Source organism: Meleagris gallopavo, chromosome 7, assembly GCF_000146605.3.
Source record: "Meleagris gallopavo isolate NT-WF06-2002-E0010 breed Aviagen turkey brand Nicholas breeding stock chromosome 7, Turkey_5.1, whole genome shotgun sequence".
In the NCBI taxonomy this organism is placed as follows: domain Eukaryota; kingdom Metazoa; phylum Chordata; class Aves; order Galliformes; family Phasianidae; genus Meleagris; species Meleagris gallopavo.
Genome location: NC_015017.2, coordinates 21,653,290 through 21,664,313, shown reverse-complemented (window position 1 = coordinate 21,664,313; position 11,024 = coordinate 21,653,290). Strand labels below are relative to the sequence as shown.

The 11,024-nt window shown below is 39.6% G+C and overlaps 2 protein-coding genes across 5 annotated transcripts; one reads left to right on the top strand and one right to left on the bottom strand.

Moving 5' to 3' along the window:
- The first annotated feature begins 2,310 nt into the window (after positions 1–2,310).
- Positions 2,311–10,133, top strand: SSB (small RNA binding exonuclease protection factor La). Of its 2 annotated transcripts, XM_010713719.3 has the most exons (12): positions 2,311–2,385; positions 2,801–2,904; positions 3,075–3,249; positions 3,415–3,522; positions 3,620–3,720; positions 3,959–4,030; positions 4,116–4,158; positions 4,845–4,985; positions 5,360–5,543; positions 5,703–5,825; positions 7,114–7,218; positions 8,737–10,133. In XM_010713719.3, the coding sequence occupies exons 1-11, from the start codon at positions 2,320–2,322 to the stop codon at positions 7,209–7,211; spliced, it is 1,215 nt and encodes a 404-aa protein (XP_010712021.1). In that variant the 5' UTR covers positions 2,311–2,319; the 3' UTR covers positions 7,212–7,218; positions 8,737–10,133. The 2 variants fall into 2 exon arrangements, with proteins under 2 accessions (XP_010712021.1, XP_003207615.1); XM_003207567.4 differs by lacking the exon at positions 8,737–10,133 and having other exon boundaries at positions 7,114–8,296.
- Positions 7,215–11,024, bottom strand: METTL5 (methyltransferase like 5). Of its 3 annotated transcripts, XM_010713722.1 has the most exons (8): positions 10,903–11,018; positions 10,590–10,753; positions 9,811–9,925; positions 9,195–9,376; positions 8,748–8,830; positions 8,412–8,463; positions 7,748–7,797; positions 7,215–7,326 (listed from the first exon to the last, which is right to left on the bottom strand). In XM_010713722.1, exons 2-8 carry the CDS (start codon positions 10,696–10,698, stop codon positions 7,279–7,281), a joined length of 639 nt encoding a protein of 212 aa, XP_010712024.1. In that variant the 5' UTR covers positions 10,699–10,753; positions 10,903–11,018; the 3' UTR covers positions 7,215–7,278. The 3 variants fall into 3 exon arrangements, with proteins under 3 accessions (XP_010712024.1, XP_010712023.1, XP_010712022.1); XM_010713721.2 differs by lacking the exon at positions 7,215–7,326 and having other exon boundaries at positions 7,442–7,797; positions 10,590–10,749; positions 10,903–11,024; XM_010713720.2 differs by lacking the exon at positions 7,215–7,326 and having other exon boundaries at positions 7,442–7,797.

Below are 11,024 nucleotides of genomic sequence, written 5' to 3'. Positions count from 1 at the left end.
CGGTGGGGTCGGTACTTCTCATACCTATTGCTCGGCACGACGAATTCTACCTCGCGCCCGTCCTGCTCTCGCGCGCTGCTGCGGCGGTCCTTGTGTGCGGCGGGCGGAGCGGCCTCTGGCGCTGCCGGCTTAGATGCCGGGCCCAGGAGGAGAACTTTCCCGGTTGTGAGGCTTCATCTCAAGGGCTTGCCGTAGTCCTCCGTTGCTTTAAGCTTCCTTACGGGATGTTTTTCTGCCCCGAAGCGCTATCGAGGAGGTAGGATTTGCTCTACCCCTCTTGGCAGCGGAGCGGGGCCTCTGCGCAAAGCGCGCTGCGGGCGCTGGGCTCCCAGAGCGGGCGGCCGGGCTGCGGCGGGGCCGTAAAGGACGGGAGGGACCGCGTGAAGGCGAGGGCCCGTTTTTCCATAACGCTGCAGGGCACTCCTACCGCAGCATTTTTTAATTGCCTCTGCAGTACTCAGTGCTAAAAACATGAGTGCCTGTGTGGTTCGGAAGGGGAGTTTCTTGGGGGGTTACAAGAGCCAGGCTGTGCCCAGCAGACTGAAATGGGAGTTCTCTCTAAATGACAAAACTGAAGCATAACAGCTGGCTTTACTGAGCACTTCTGCACCCTATCACCTCAGATGCTGCCTCTGCTCATTCCTCATCTGGGCAGCACTGCCTAGTGGCCTAAAGGACCCCTGATCTTATTTTAACAGAGACTTGTATGAAGAGTACCATTTGGTACTGTAAAACTAAACAACAAGAGGAGCTGAAGGTCCGGGCTGGTGTAGCCTGGCTGCATCTCACCTCTGAGAGGATTTCATAGCAGCTGCCTCCGCCTGGCCCTTTCTTGCTGTCCCGCTGGCCGCTGCCAGCTGTGAGCTGGTGGTGCACGGTTCCTCTCCTCAGTTCAGTGCAGGTAGAGCTGCACATTCTCTCTTTGCGCTGGGGTTTCTTTAAAAAAGATACATAGTTAAAGTCTATCATATTACTTTTTCCCACAGAATATGCAAGACAGTAACATTTTCCACAGCTCCTAGTAGGCTGCATTGTGAAAAGCACCTACAGGCCAGTGGTTCACTTAAAAGATTGCGTAGCGCTTAACAAAATCAGCCATGTTGGAGAAGAGCCATAGCAATGTGTGCAGAGTCACCTTCCCAGACAGAAAGGCGTTCCTGGTTTTCATGGTCTATTGTTCTCCCAGCCCCACCAGCCCTGTCACTATGTCTCTGAGAATCTGCAACAAGTTAGTGATAAAATGAAACAAGTGGAACAGTTCTTCAGTGGGTGGCCTTCCTTGGATAAGGTGCTGCAGAGGCACACAATGTGTGGTTCATTAATTGATCCAGGGGAAAAAGCTGAGTCTATTCTGTAGGCTGACAATAAATTCAACAAAGTTAGGTTATATCAGAAACTTATTTGGGAGTCAGGTGCCAGGGACAACAGCATGGGGGAGTGTAATGATGACAGCAGCACCTGAGTAAGGTGGTGAACTGATTGGTTTGCTGGAATTGGGCTGGCTGCTGTGGGACATCTCTGAAGTGACTGCAACTGTGAGCCAGCAGGTTGTGGCCTGAGTTTCTGCAGAGTGCTTTATAGATGAATGGATGGTGCTTTGAGTGTGGCTGTTAATTAATACTTGGTAAAATCATGCTTTTGAAAGTGTCCTAGTGTTTAGGTACAGGTGGAAGCACAGTAGTGGAGACTAGGATGTGCAAGACTGGAATGCAAACCCATCTTCACCTGTAGTCCTGATGTTCACTGACTGAACTGGGGAAACTGAAGGCCATGAATCTGCTTCATCTTCTGCAGCTGGGTTTGATGAGTATAATAAGAGCCCAAAGGGAGAAAGTCAAAATCTGTGCTTCCCTTTTTAAAGCTGAATTCAGACTGACTTCTGACACCTTTACAAACCCGCATTTTTCCTCATTCTTTCCTTGAGAAGTGGTTATACTTACTGGGAATATTAAACAAACCTTGTTACAGATGTTTTGCCTGGCAGTGAGGCCTTGGGTTTGATTTGATAAATGTTAGTTGTTATTGGCTCAAATCTATTGCTGTGGATCTGTGACTAGAAAAAAGGTAAATAAAATGTCAATCTTGAATGTAGAATGCCAAAAAAGTGAAATACTGAAGTATTTTATGTGTTTGTTAATTGTTCCAGTTTCCACCTGGAAGTTCTGTGGTCACATTTAGAGCTGATTCACAAAAATAAAGGCGGCTGAAGATCTTGTAGAGGCTGCAATTAAATGCAGCACTACAGAAAAAGCTCTGTAGAAGTTGGTAACTAGTATTTAGTGACTTTGCTCTGATTTCTCTTCAACACAGCTGGTGAAAATGGCTGAAAATGGAGATGGTGAAAACATGTCTATCTTGGAAAGCAAAATCTGTCAGCAAATTGAGGTAAGTTCAATTTATAGTTTGGGACCTGAACTGAGATGTAATTTTTGGAGACCTTAATGGGTAGGGACTTGGCTAATGGGAAGTTGTGCATCAGTAAACAATTTATTATTGTGTTTGTTGGGGTTATTCTTTGCATGCAAATAGGAAGTTGCATTTTAATTCAGTATGGCTTAATTGTGGGGGGAAAAATCCTGTTTGGGAATCTGTGCTGTTCAAAATATTAGCATGCTGCATAATTTGCTATTATGATTTACTTTTGGAAGTGTCACATTAAAGCAGGAAGTAGTAATATGAGAATTCCAATAAAAATAACAACTAGAATTTTGAACACTTCCATTCACTGCTGTAAACTGTCTAATGGAAAAGAGATTTTGAAGTGTGAACATTCCAAAACAAATCTTTTTTTTTTTTGCAGTACTATTTTGGCAATCACAACCTACCAAGAGATAAGTTCCTAAAGGAACAGATCAAATTAGATGATGGTTGGGTGCCTTTGGAAGTAATGATCAAATTCAACAGGTAAAGCAAAGCACATCTAATTTGGACAGAAGGGTAATTTTCAGCTACTAAAATCTGTTTTGGTGGCCAAATGTGTCTGTTCTGCACATGCATTTCCTCTTGCTGTTTCAACATTTGGCTTCAGCTTTGCCCTGTGTATGTTTCATAATCTGTGTCTCCTTACTTGATAGATTAAGTCGCCTTTCAAAAGACTTTGGTGTTATAGTAGAAGCACTAAGAAAATCCAAGACTGGTCTAATGGAAATAAATGAAGACAAAACTAAAATCAGAAGATCTCCAAATAAACCCCTTCCTGAATTAAATGACCAGTACAAGGCTGCAATTAAAAACAGATCAGTATATGTTGTAAGTAAGCTTCTTCCTTTGCTCTGAGCTATTCTGGGTGGCTTTGACTGAAAAGCATCTAACCAAAGTCAACTTGAGTTAACTCATAGTGGATAGTCAGGGAGTTATTTCTGATGAGGTATTACAGTTTGTTGCATGCAATTGAAGCTTTGTGCTGTTTTACAGAAAGGCTTTCCATTAGATGCAACTCTCGATGATATCAAAGAATGGCTGGAGGATAAAGGTCCAGTTGAAAACATTCAAATGAGGAGAACACTGCAGAAAACATTCAAGGTAGCTCTTGCAATGAACAGTTAGACCTGGGGCAGGGATGCCTTGCAGAGTACATTTTGTTAAATTATTCTAAAATTGAATATATCTTACTCAACAGGGGTCAATATTTGCAGTGTTTGATAGTGTTGAATCTGCCAAGAAGTTCACAGAAATCCCAAACCAAAAGTACAAAGACACAGAGCTGATAGTGCTTTTCAAGTAAGTCCACCTACCTGATGCATGAGCTAGTAAGAGTGGTCAAGGGTGGATTGAAGTTTCTGTACTGCTTTACAGACATCGATAACACAGATGTCTTTGTCACTTTGTCACTTACTTTGGAGATGAGTATTTTGATTGCTAAAGACAGAAGTAGCCAATTAACAGTTGGGACTGTCTTGTAAAGTAACTACAGTGGAATAATCTAAGTAGTATTAACAAAATTTACATTCTATTGAAGGGAAGAGTATTGTACAAAGAAGAATGAAGAAAGGAAACAAAACAAAGTAGAGGCCAAAGCAAGAGCTAAACAGTAAGTCCTTATCAGCAGAAATGCCTGGTTTTGATCACCTGACCATACAAGAACCGCCTCTTACCTAATCTTAACTTCTCTACAGGGAAAAAGAAGAAAAACAGAAACAAGCAGCAGATGCTGAGATGGTATGAATTTCTTATGTCTGTACTTGAAAACTGTTTTTTCATGGATTTTCAATAACAGTCTTGTTGCAGCTGCACGTTGTAAAGCTAAGGTGGGGGATAGTCACACCTTTACATTCTATAATAGATCACGTTCTTAAAAGCTGAGATGAACTTCCACAAACTAACCTACAGTAAGACTTCCTTTTGTCATGGTATTGCATCTTATTTTCAGGAGACTGATTTTGCTTAAAGGCTCATATCCTGGATTTGAATTAGTAGGTACGTTTAGCTGCTTAGACAGGATCCTAAATGCATCAATTAGATGATCGTTTTCTTCCATTTTCTTCTCCTAATTAAAGAGCCTTGTAGGGACATAATCTCTGTTATGTACATTTTCAACCTGAGTTCTCAGCCCTTGGAACTTTTTCAAAATTTCAAGAGCATAAATATCGTATGGAAAGGATTCCCAACTTACGCATAAATGAATCAGTAAGCAAAGAAAGAAAAAGTGATTTTAAAAATGTCTGAGTGGAACTGTAGGAGACTTGGAAATCAGCATAAATACATAGCAAGGATGCTTTGCTTACTTGTGGTATTAAGAAGGCTGACTTCAGTTGCTTATTTATTGTTAGCATGTTTTAATGTTACGCTAGAAGGATGGAAAAATATATTCAAAGCTTGGCTTTTCAATAATTTTTTTTTTAAAGAAATCTCTAGAAGAAAAGACAGGATGTCTTTTGAAGTTTTCTGGTGATTTAGATGATCAAACATGCAGAGAAGATCTCCATGCAGTATTTTCTGATCATGGAGAAATCAAATGGATACACTTTGTAAGAGGTGCAAAGGAGGTCAGTATAACTTTGGACATGCAGTTAAGATCTTCATACTAGTTTGAAACTGAATCATTAAATGCATATGCTTTTATATCAAGTAATTGTTTTTTTCTATTTGACTTGTGCAACTGCAGAATATTTAGAGAATAAAATCATTTGCTTAAATTCTTTCAAAAGGATGAGTAGAGATTCCAGCCTCCTCAGCTGATGAGTTGAAACCTGGGAGTGAGAGTGTTTGTTATAACAGCTTGAGGGTTTTGCTTCAGTCTAGATATTTCACACCATGCAAACACTGAACTTGCTGAGGTACATAGCAGGATATGTTCATGGTTCAAGTTGAGTGTTCTCATGATAAAATTCAAATGCAAATACTATTTTTTCTTTTTAAGGGAATCATCCTATTTAAGGATGCTGCAAAAGAAGCTCTGGAAAAAGCTAAGGAAGCACATAATGGAAACTTACAGCTTCGGAACAAAGATGTTACTTGGGAATTGCTAGAAGGAGATGCAGAGAAAGAAGCTCTGAAAAAAATACTAGAAGATCAGCAGGAATTGCTGAAACAGAAAGGAAAAGGTCCTCTCTGACTGGTTGAAGTATTTAGAATGTTCTAGGAGTGGTGTTATGTATTCACAATTTTATTATCAGAAAATAATCACTAACTGTAAAGCATAATTTTAAGCTTGTCAATTAAAAGACGAATGATACCAAATTCCTGTCATCTTATCCCAACAGGACGCAAACTTAAAGGAAGAGGGGGGAAGATACCTCAAGGTGCACACAAAGGGAAGGTACAGTTTCAGGGCAAGAAAATAAAGTTTGAGAATGAGGAAGAAGGCGAAGATGATAATAAAACAGGTATACTATTCTGCATGGGATGCACCTTCTTTATTGCAGGGGGCTTGTTAATGGACAATTTTTTGTTTTCTAAAATTTTTTCTGGTTTGGTCCTATGCTGTAGTACTTCAGTTGTTGTCCTTTGTCAGTACTAGTAAAGTAACAATTAAGGTCCTCTGCTCAACTCTTTTCAAAAGTTAGAATTGTCCAAAACACACACACAAAAAAAAGTATTAAAACATTTACTAGATGCTGAGGTTGTACTGCAAGACTATTCAAGGCATTCTGCACTGAGTATGGTGGTTATCATCAACTACTGCCACTCTCTCCATTCCCACCCCCAGCATCTTGAGGCATATCAAGTCCAGTAGTTCTGGATAGTGGTATGGGGCTCAGAGAAGGTGAAAGCTAAGTTTTCTGTTGTTTAGATGTGACCTGCTTTAAAAACAAAGAACAAAAACGAACAAAACACAACCATTCAACCCTACACCTCTTAGATTTCATTCTGTCATCTTCTTACCTGCCCTAGTGGTAGAACTTCTACAGATGTTGTGATTTAACCTTGCAGAAAGCTAAACACCACACAGCTGTTTGCTAATTCCCCCTTCCACTGTAGGATGCAGGCAGGAATTGGAGGGCGGACACCACAACTTGTTGAGATTTTAAAGTAAAAAAAGCTGTTTACTGAGACAGAAATAGTAATGATAACAATACATACGTACTTAAAAAACAAGTGATGCAGAATGCACTCACCACCTGGCCTGATGCCCAGATGGTTCCTAAGCAGTGACACCCCTGGCCAACTCCTCCAGTTCAGTTGTTCTCTATGATGTTATGGGGTATAGAACATCCCTTTCGCCAGTTTAGGTCAGCTGTCCTGGTTCTGTCCCCTCCCAGCTCTCTGTACTGCTCCAGTCCCTTACTGGCAGGGAGTACAAGAAGCTAAAATGACCTTGGCTCTACGCAGCACTGCTCAACAGCAACTAAAATTTGTTATAAACATTGTTCTCCTAAAGCCAAAACACAGATTCATACCAGACACTGTCAACAAAATCAACCTCTGTCCTACTTGAAACCAGGACAACAAGGAATGCATTCATTATTTAAGAATGCATAGAAATTCAAAGTCGCATAATAAGCAAACCATCTATCATAGCCACACGCTGAGGATCAATCTAGGACCCAAGCTTGGGCAAACATATATGAACATTTAAGAGTAATTTAAGTTTTGTTTTGTTTTTTTCCAAAAGATTTGAGGTAGTGGAAAGGCTTTCCTTTACCATAACTGACTATGTATTCAATTTTGCAGAACCAGTAAGTCCTAAGAAGAGACCGCTAGAAGAAACAGAAAAAGAAGAATCTGCACCAAAACAACTGAAAACAGAAAATGGAGACGGAGCTCAGTAATACTAAAGTTAAAATACCATTGTTTTTATTAGTTCATTTTAAATAGGTTTTAAAGACATGCTTCAGTTCAGGAGTTTCTGGTAGAAAATCTAATGAAATCCACTTCAATGTCAACCTATAACGAGAAGAGACCTTCATTTCATTGGGTTACAACTTGTTGTTAAAGCAGCATGCTTATTCTTAAGATGCCACTCTGGAAAACTCTTTTGTATGTATAGTTTTGTTTATACTGTCAGTGCTCTCAAATTCTCTGGCATCCCATTCAAATGTAAAAGGTGCCACAGACTTCATAATCTCAAAGTGATATTACATAGTAGCTACCAATAAATTCAGAACTGAAAACTGCTCATTACTGATCCCTCTGTTCAACCACTAAGTATTAACTGCAATGGAACTTACTGCTATCATAAGAAACTTTTCTCAAATGCTATGAATCATCCAGTAGATGTGACCATAAAACTTAGGTTCTTTCAGTGGAATTCAGTTGCCCTAATACAAGATACTTTATTCTCAGTTGGGTTAGGTTTTATACTTACTGATTTCTTCTTATGGAACTTGTATGATGCTGGTAGGTCATATCTAAGTTCTGTGAACAGTATAAAAAAAAGTTACTCTACAATGATTATTGTAAGTAAGTTGTAAGTTTATTAACTTACACCCTATATCTATGCTCTGTTGTGTCTCTTGCCCACCTCTGAGCCTTGACTGGATAATAGTTTTGACCTCTATGCTAGATTTCTTCACTAATTAGGACTGAAAATTTAATCTGCCTATATCAGACATAAGTGGACAGCTGAGAAGCAGAAATGCATCTTATGCACTTATGCAACTCCATGTCTTAAGTAAGTTGTATGACTATAAACCATATAGCTTATGATACTTAAAGATCAGGAGAATAACTGAACTGCCCAAAATATTTGGTTGGCTGCAATGGCAGGATGATATCTCATTTAAGAATTCACTTTTTTGGTTATGTTATTCCTTCTTAAGCAGAAAGATGGGTAATTTCTGCCTGAAGACAAAAGCTAGTCCAGGAAGAAATAAAACTCTGCAATTTTTTTTTTTAAATAAAAGGTTAAAAAACACTTGCGTCATTTTTAGTCTTAAATCATACTTAAATTTCCCTCTAGATGTTAAGTTTGTATTGTCTTACAGCTGTTAGCCTCCAAGAAAATACTTTTAATAAGAAATTAATCTTACCTGCTATGACTTCCATCTTCACTTCCCATTCATCTGCTTTCTTTTGAACATGCTGCAGTGTTAAACAGAGCTGTCTTTAAAGGCTGATTTTTACAGAGTTCTATGAATATCAACACACCTGTATGAATTTAGGAAGTCTCCAATGCTCCTGTTTTTCAACCTAAAACATTAGATGTACTTATCTCCACGTATGCAAAATCACAGTCTTTGATATCAGTATTCACTCAAAATGGGCACAAGCCATTGAACAAATCAAAGAAGCTAAAGACAGTATGACAAATTATCAGCTACTTAATTGTTTGTTTAATGCTCACTCTATTAACAGGAAGGACCTACCTGCCGTGTTGAAGTCTTGTGAAGGGAATAGACAGCTGTTTTTGCCATTTGTAAAGCGGTTTTCAGAAAGATCATATCCATTCCTGGAAAAGTGCTGAAATCAGAATTGCTAAATGCAAGTTTAAGAGAATTTACAGAACTGTTTCATGCTTCAATTTTTCTGAAGCAATAGCTATTTGAGAAACAGCAGTGAATACATTATAGAAAGCATTTCTGCAACTTTGCCAACTGTATTTAATAAAAAAAATAAGGGATATGAAATAGTGTTGTGTGTTCGAAACCTAGTGATTTTTAGCTGTAACACTGGAGTGGTTGACCTCTACTTAAAAAAAAACTGATTTCAGGACAGCAAAACATTGTCCCATATTGCAAGAGAGATTTCATTAAAAGTATCTCCCCTGATACTTTGTTCCTAATTGCATCTGACTGACTTTCAGAATTACAAACCTTTATTATGTTTGGTACCAAAAGGAGGATTCATGATAACCGTGTCAAAAGTCTCTGACATGCTGTCTGGTAAAGAGGAGACATCACACTGAACCACATCAACGTTTGTGAGCTCAAAGTCTTCAAGGTTGCTGTTGAATATTTCCAATGCTTCTGCATCTATGTCAAACCCCACACACAATCTATTTTTAAAACAAAACAAAAAAACACACAAAAACAACCAATTAGTCTGCAAAATAAAAACTGTTCCAATTCTGTAGCAAAGTTTTGAAAAGGAGCAGCGTGAAACTTGTATTAACTCAGAAAAAGGCATGCAATTACAAGTTCAGTGCTTATAGAAATGAGAGTAGCTGTTGCTTTTTCCAAGTATCCTTTTAAGGTTTGTGAGAGAAGTTCCATGTGTTCATTCAGCTTCAGGAGAAAACAAATGTTATTGTTTCTTTCATGGCAACTGTCTGTTTCTTCCACTATTTGAGAGGCTACTGACCATAGAAACATGTTAAATAGCACAAATAGGCACCAGATAAGTGCCTATGATTTGTTCAGCACTGCTGTGTTATGATTTTATTTTCTCCTATTCTGTACTAGAAAAAATACTTAGTACTGAAATACTTACCCTGCTCCCAACATTGCACTTCCAATGCTGAGCATGCCACAGCCACATCCTAAATCTGCAACTGTTTTGTTTTCAATATCATCAAAAGTATTGTGAATTGTGTACAGCATACACGCTGAGGAGAGAAAGAAATACCATCAGTAATTCCAAATATACATCCAGTTAATGAAATTACTTTCTTCTGCCTTCAGAAAACTCTGAACTGAATGTCTCTTATCATGCAAAATTAACCCCATGTTTTCATTGTCTGTAATCCTCATTTTCATTTTTATGTGAAAATGAGACTTTTTTTTTTCCAGATAATAAAAAAAAAACAAACAGTATTTTTGGTCTGGTGAGTATAATTCATAAAGATTAGGGAACTTTTAAATTTGTGGAAAAGGTATGCCCCTAATTTTCTGGGGAGGAAAATCAACAGAAACTTCCAAACTTTTAAGATAGTGGAAAAGTTCACAATTATGGTAGAGGTGAGTGTCTGTACTTGCAGTACTGCTTTTGTATGTCATGAAATATGACCATTCCAGCTTCCACTTACGGGCTAAGATGCTTCTATCACAACATATCTTTTAAATCCACTAACACTAATTTGGGATTGTAAATTATCAGTTTACTTCTAATAAGTTAACATAATTAAAAATTAATGGATCCATCTTCCTGTTAGATAAAATTTGTCAACTACTTCTGTGGTGAAAGCTGTAAATGAGTACAGTGGGAGATACGACAGCCTTAGGAAGAAGCGGTAAATGGGACGTGTTAGGAGAGCACGGAGTGAACCTTACCTGCGATGTGGGGTCTTGTCGGGTACTGCTCAAGGAGCACTTTTGGACTTTCAAAAGTATCGACCTGCTGCAGGCAGCTTTCCAGTTCTTTGAGCTTTAATTTCTTCATGTTTCCGCTGGGACTCGATCCTCATGTGTCCTTTCCCACTCTCCTATGATTCTAGCTAAGAAAAATACAAAGCATCACTATATTGATCAGTTCTAACCTTAAAGCCCCCCGCGGCAGCTGATAGCTGACAGCTGGGCCCCTGCAGGCGGACAGCGCGGGGCCGGACAGCGCCAGGCGCCCCCATTCCCGCCACGCGCCGCCCACCTCAGCGCGGGGCTCCGCTCCCAGCGATGGGCACCCAGCACCAAGTGCCGAGCCCCGGCCCCGGTCCCTCTCCTGCCCGTCCGGCCGCCCTCCCGGCTCTCTTGCGGCCTACAGGTACGGCC

What these genes read in the sequence shown, in the direction of transcription:
- SSB (XM_010713719.3), top strand. Translation starts at nt 2,320, where the DNA reads ATGGCTGAAAATGGAGATGGTGAAAACATGTCTATCTTGGAAAGCAAA. An exon ending in GCTGAAACAGAAAGGAAAAG is followed by an intron (nt 5,544 to 5,702) that starts GTCCTCTCTGAC and finishes TTATCCCAACAG; the next exon opens with GACGCAAACTTAAAGGAAGA. An exon ending in CGAAGATGATAATAAAACAG is followed by an intron (nt 5,826 to 7,113) that starts GTATACTATTCT and finishes TCAATTTTGCAG; the next exon opens with AACCAGTAAGTCCTAAGAAG.
- METTL5 (XM_010713721.2), bottom strand. Translation starts at nt 10,698, where the DNA reads ATGAAGAAATTAAAGCTCAAAGAACTGGAAAGCTGCCTGCAGCAGGTC. An exon ending in GACAAGACCCCACATCGCAG is followed by an intron (nt 9,926 to 10,589) that starts GTAAGGTTCACT and finishes TTCTCTCCTCAG; the next exon opens with CGTGTATGCTGTACACAATT. An exon ending in TGGTACCAAACATAATAAAG is followed by an intron (nt 8,831 to 9,194) that starts GTTTGTAATTCT and finishes GCACTTTTCCAG; the next exon opens with GAATGGATATGATCTTTCTG.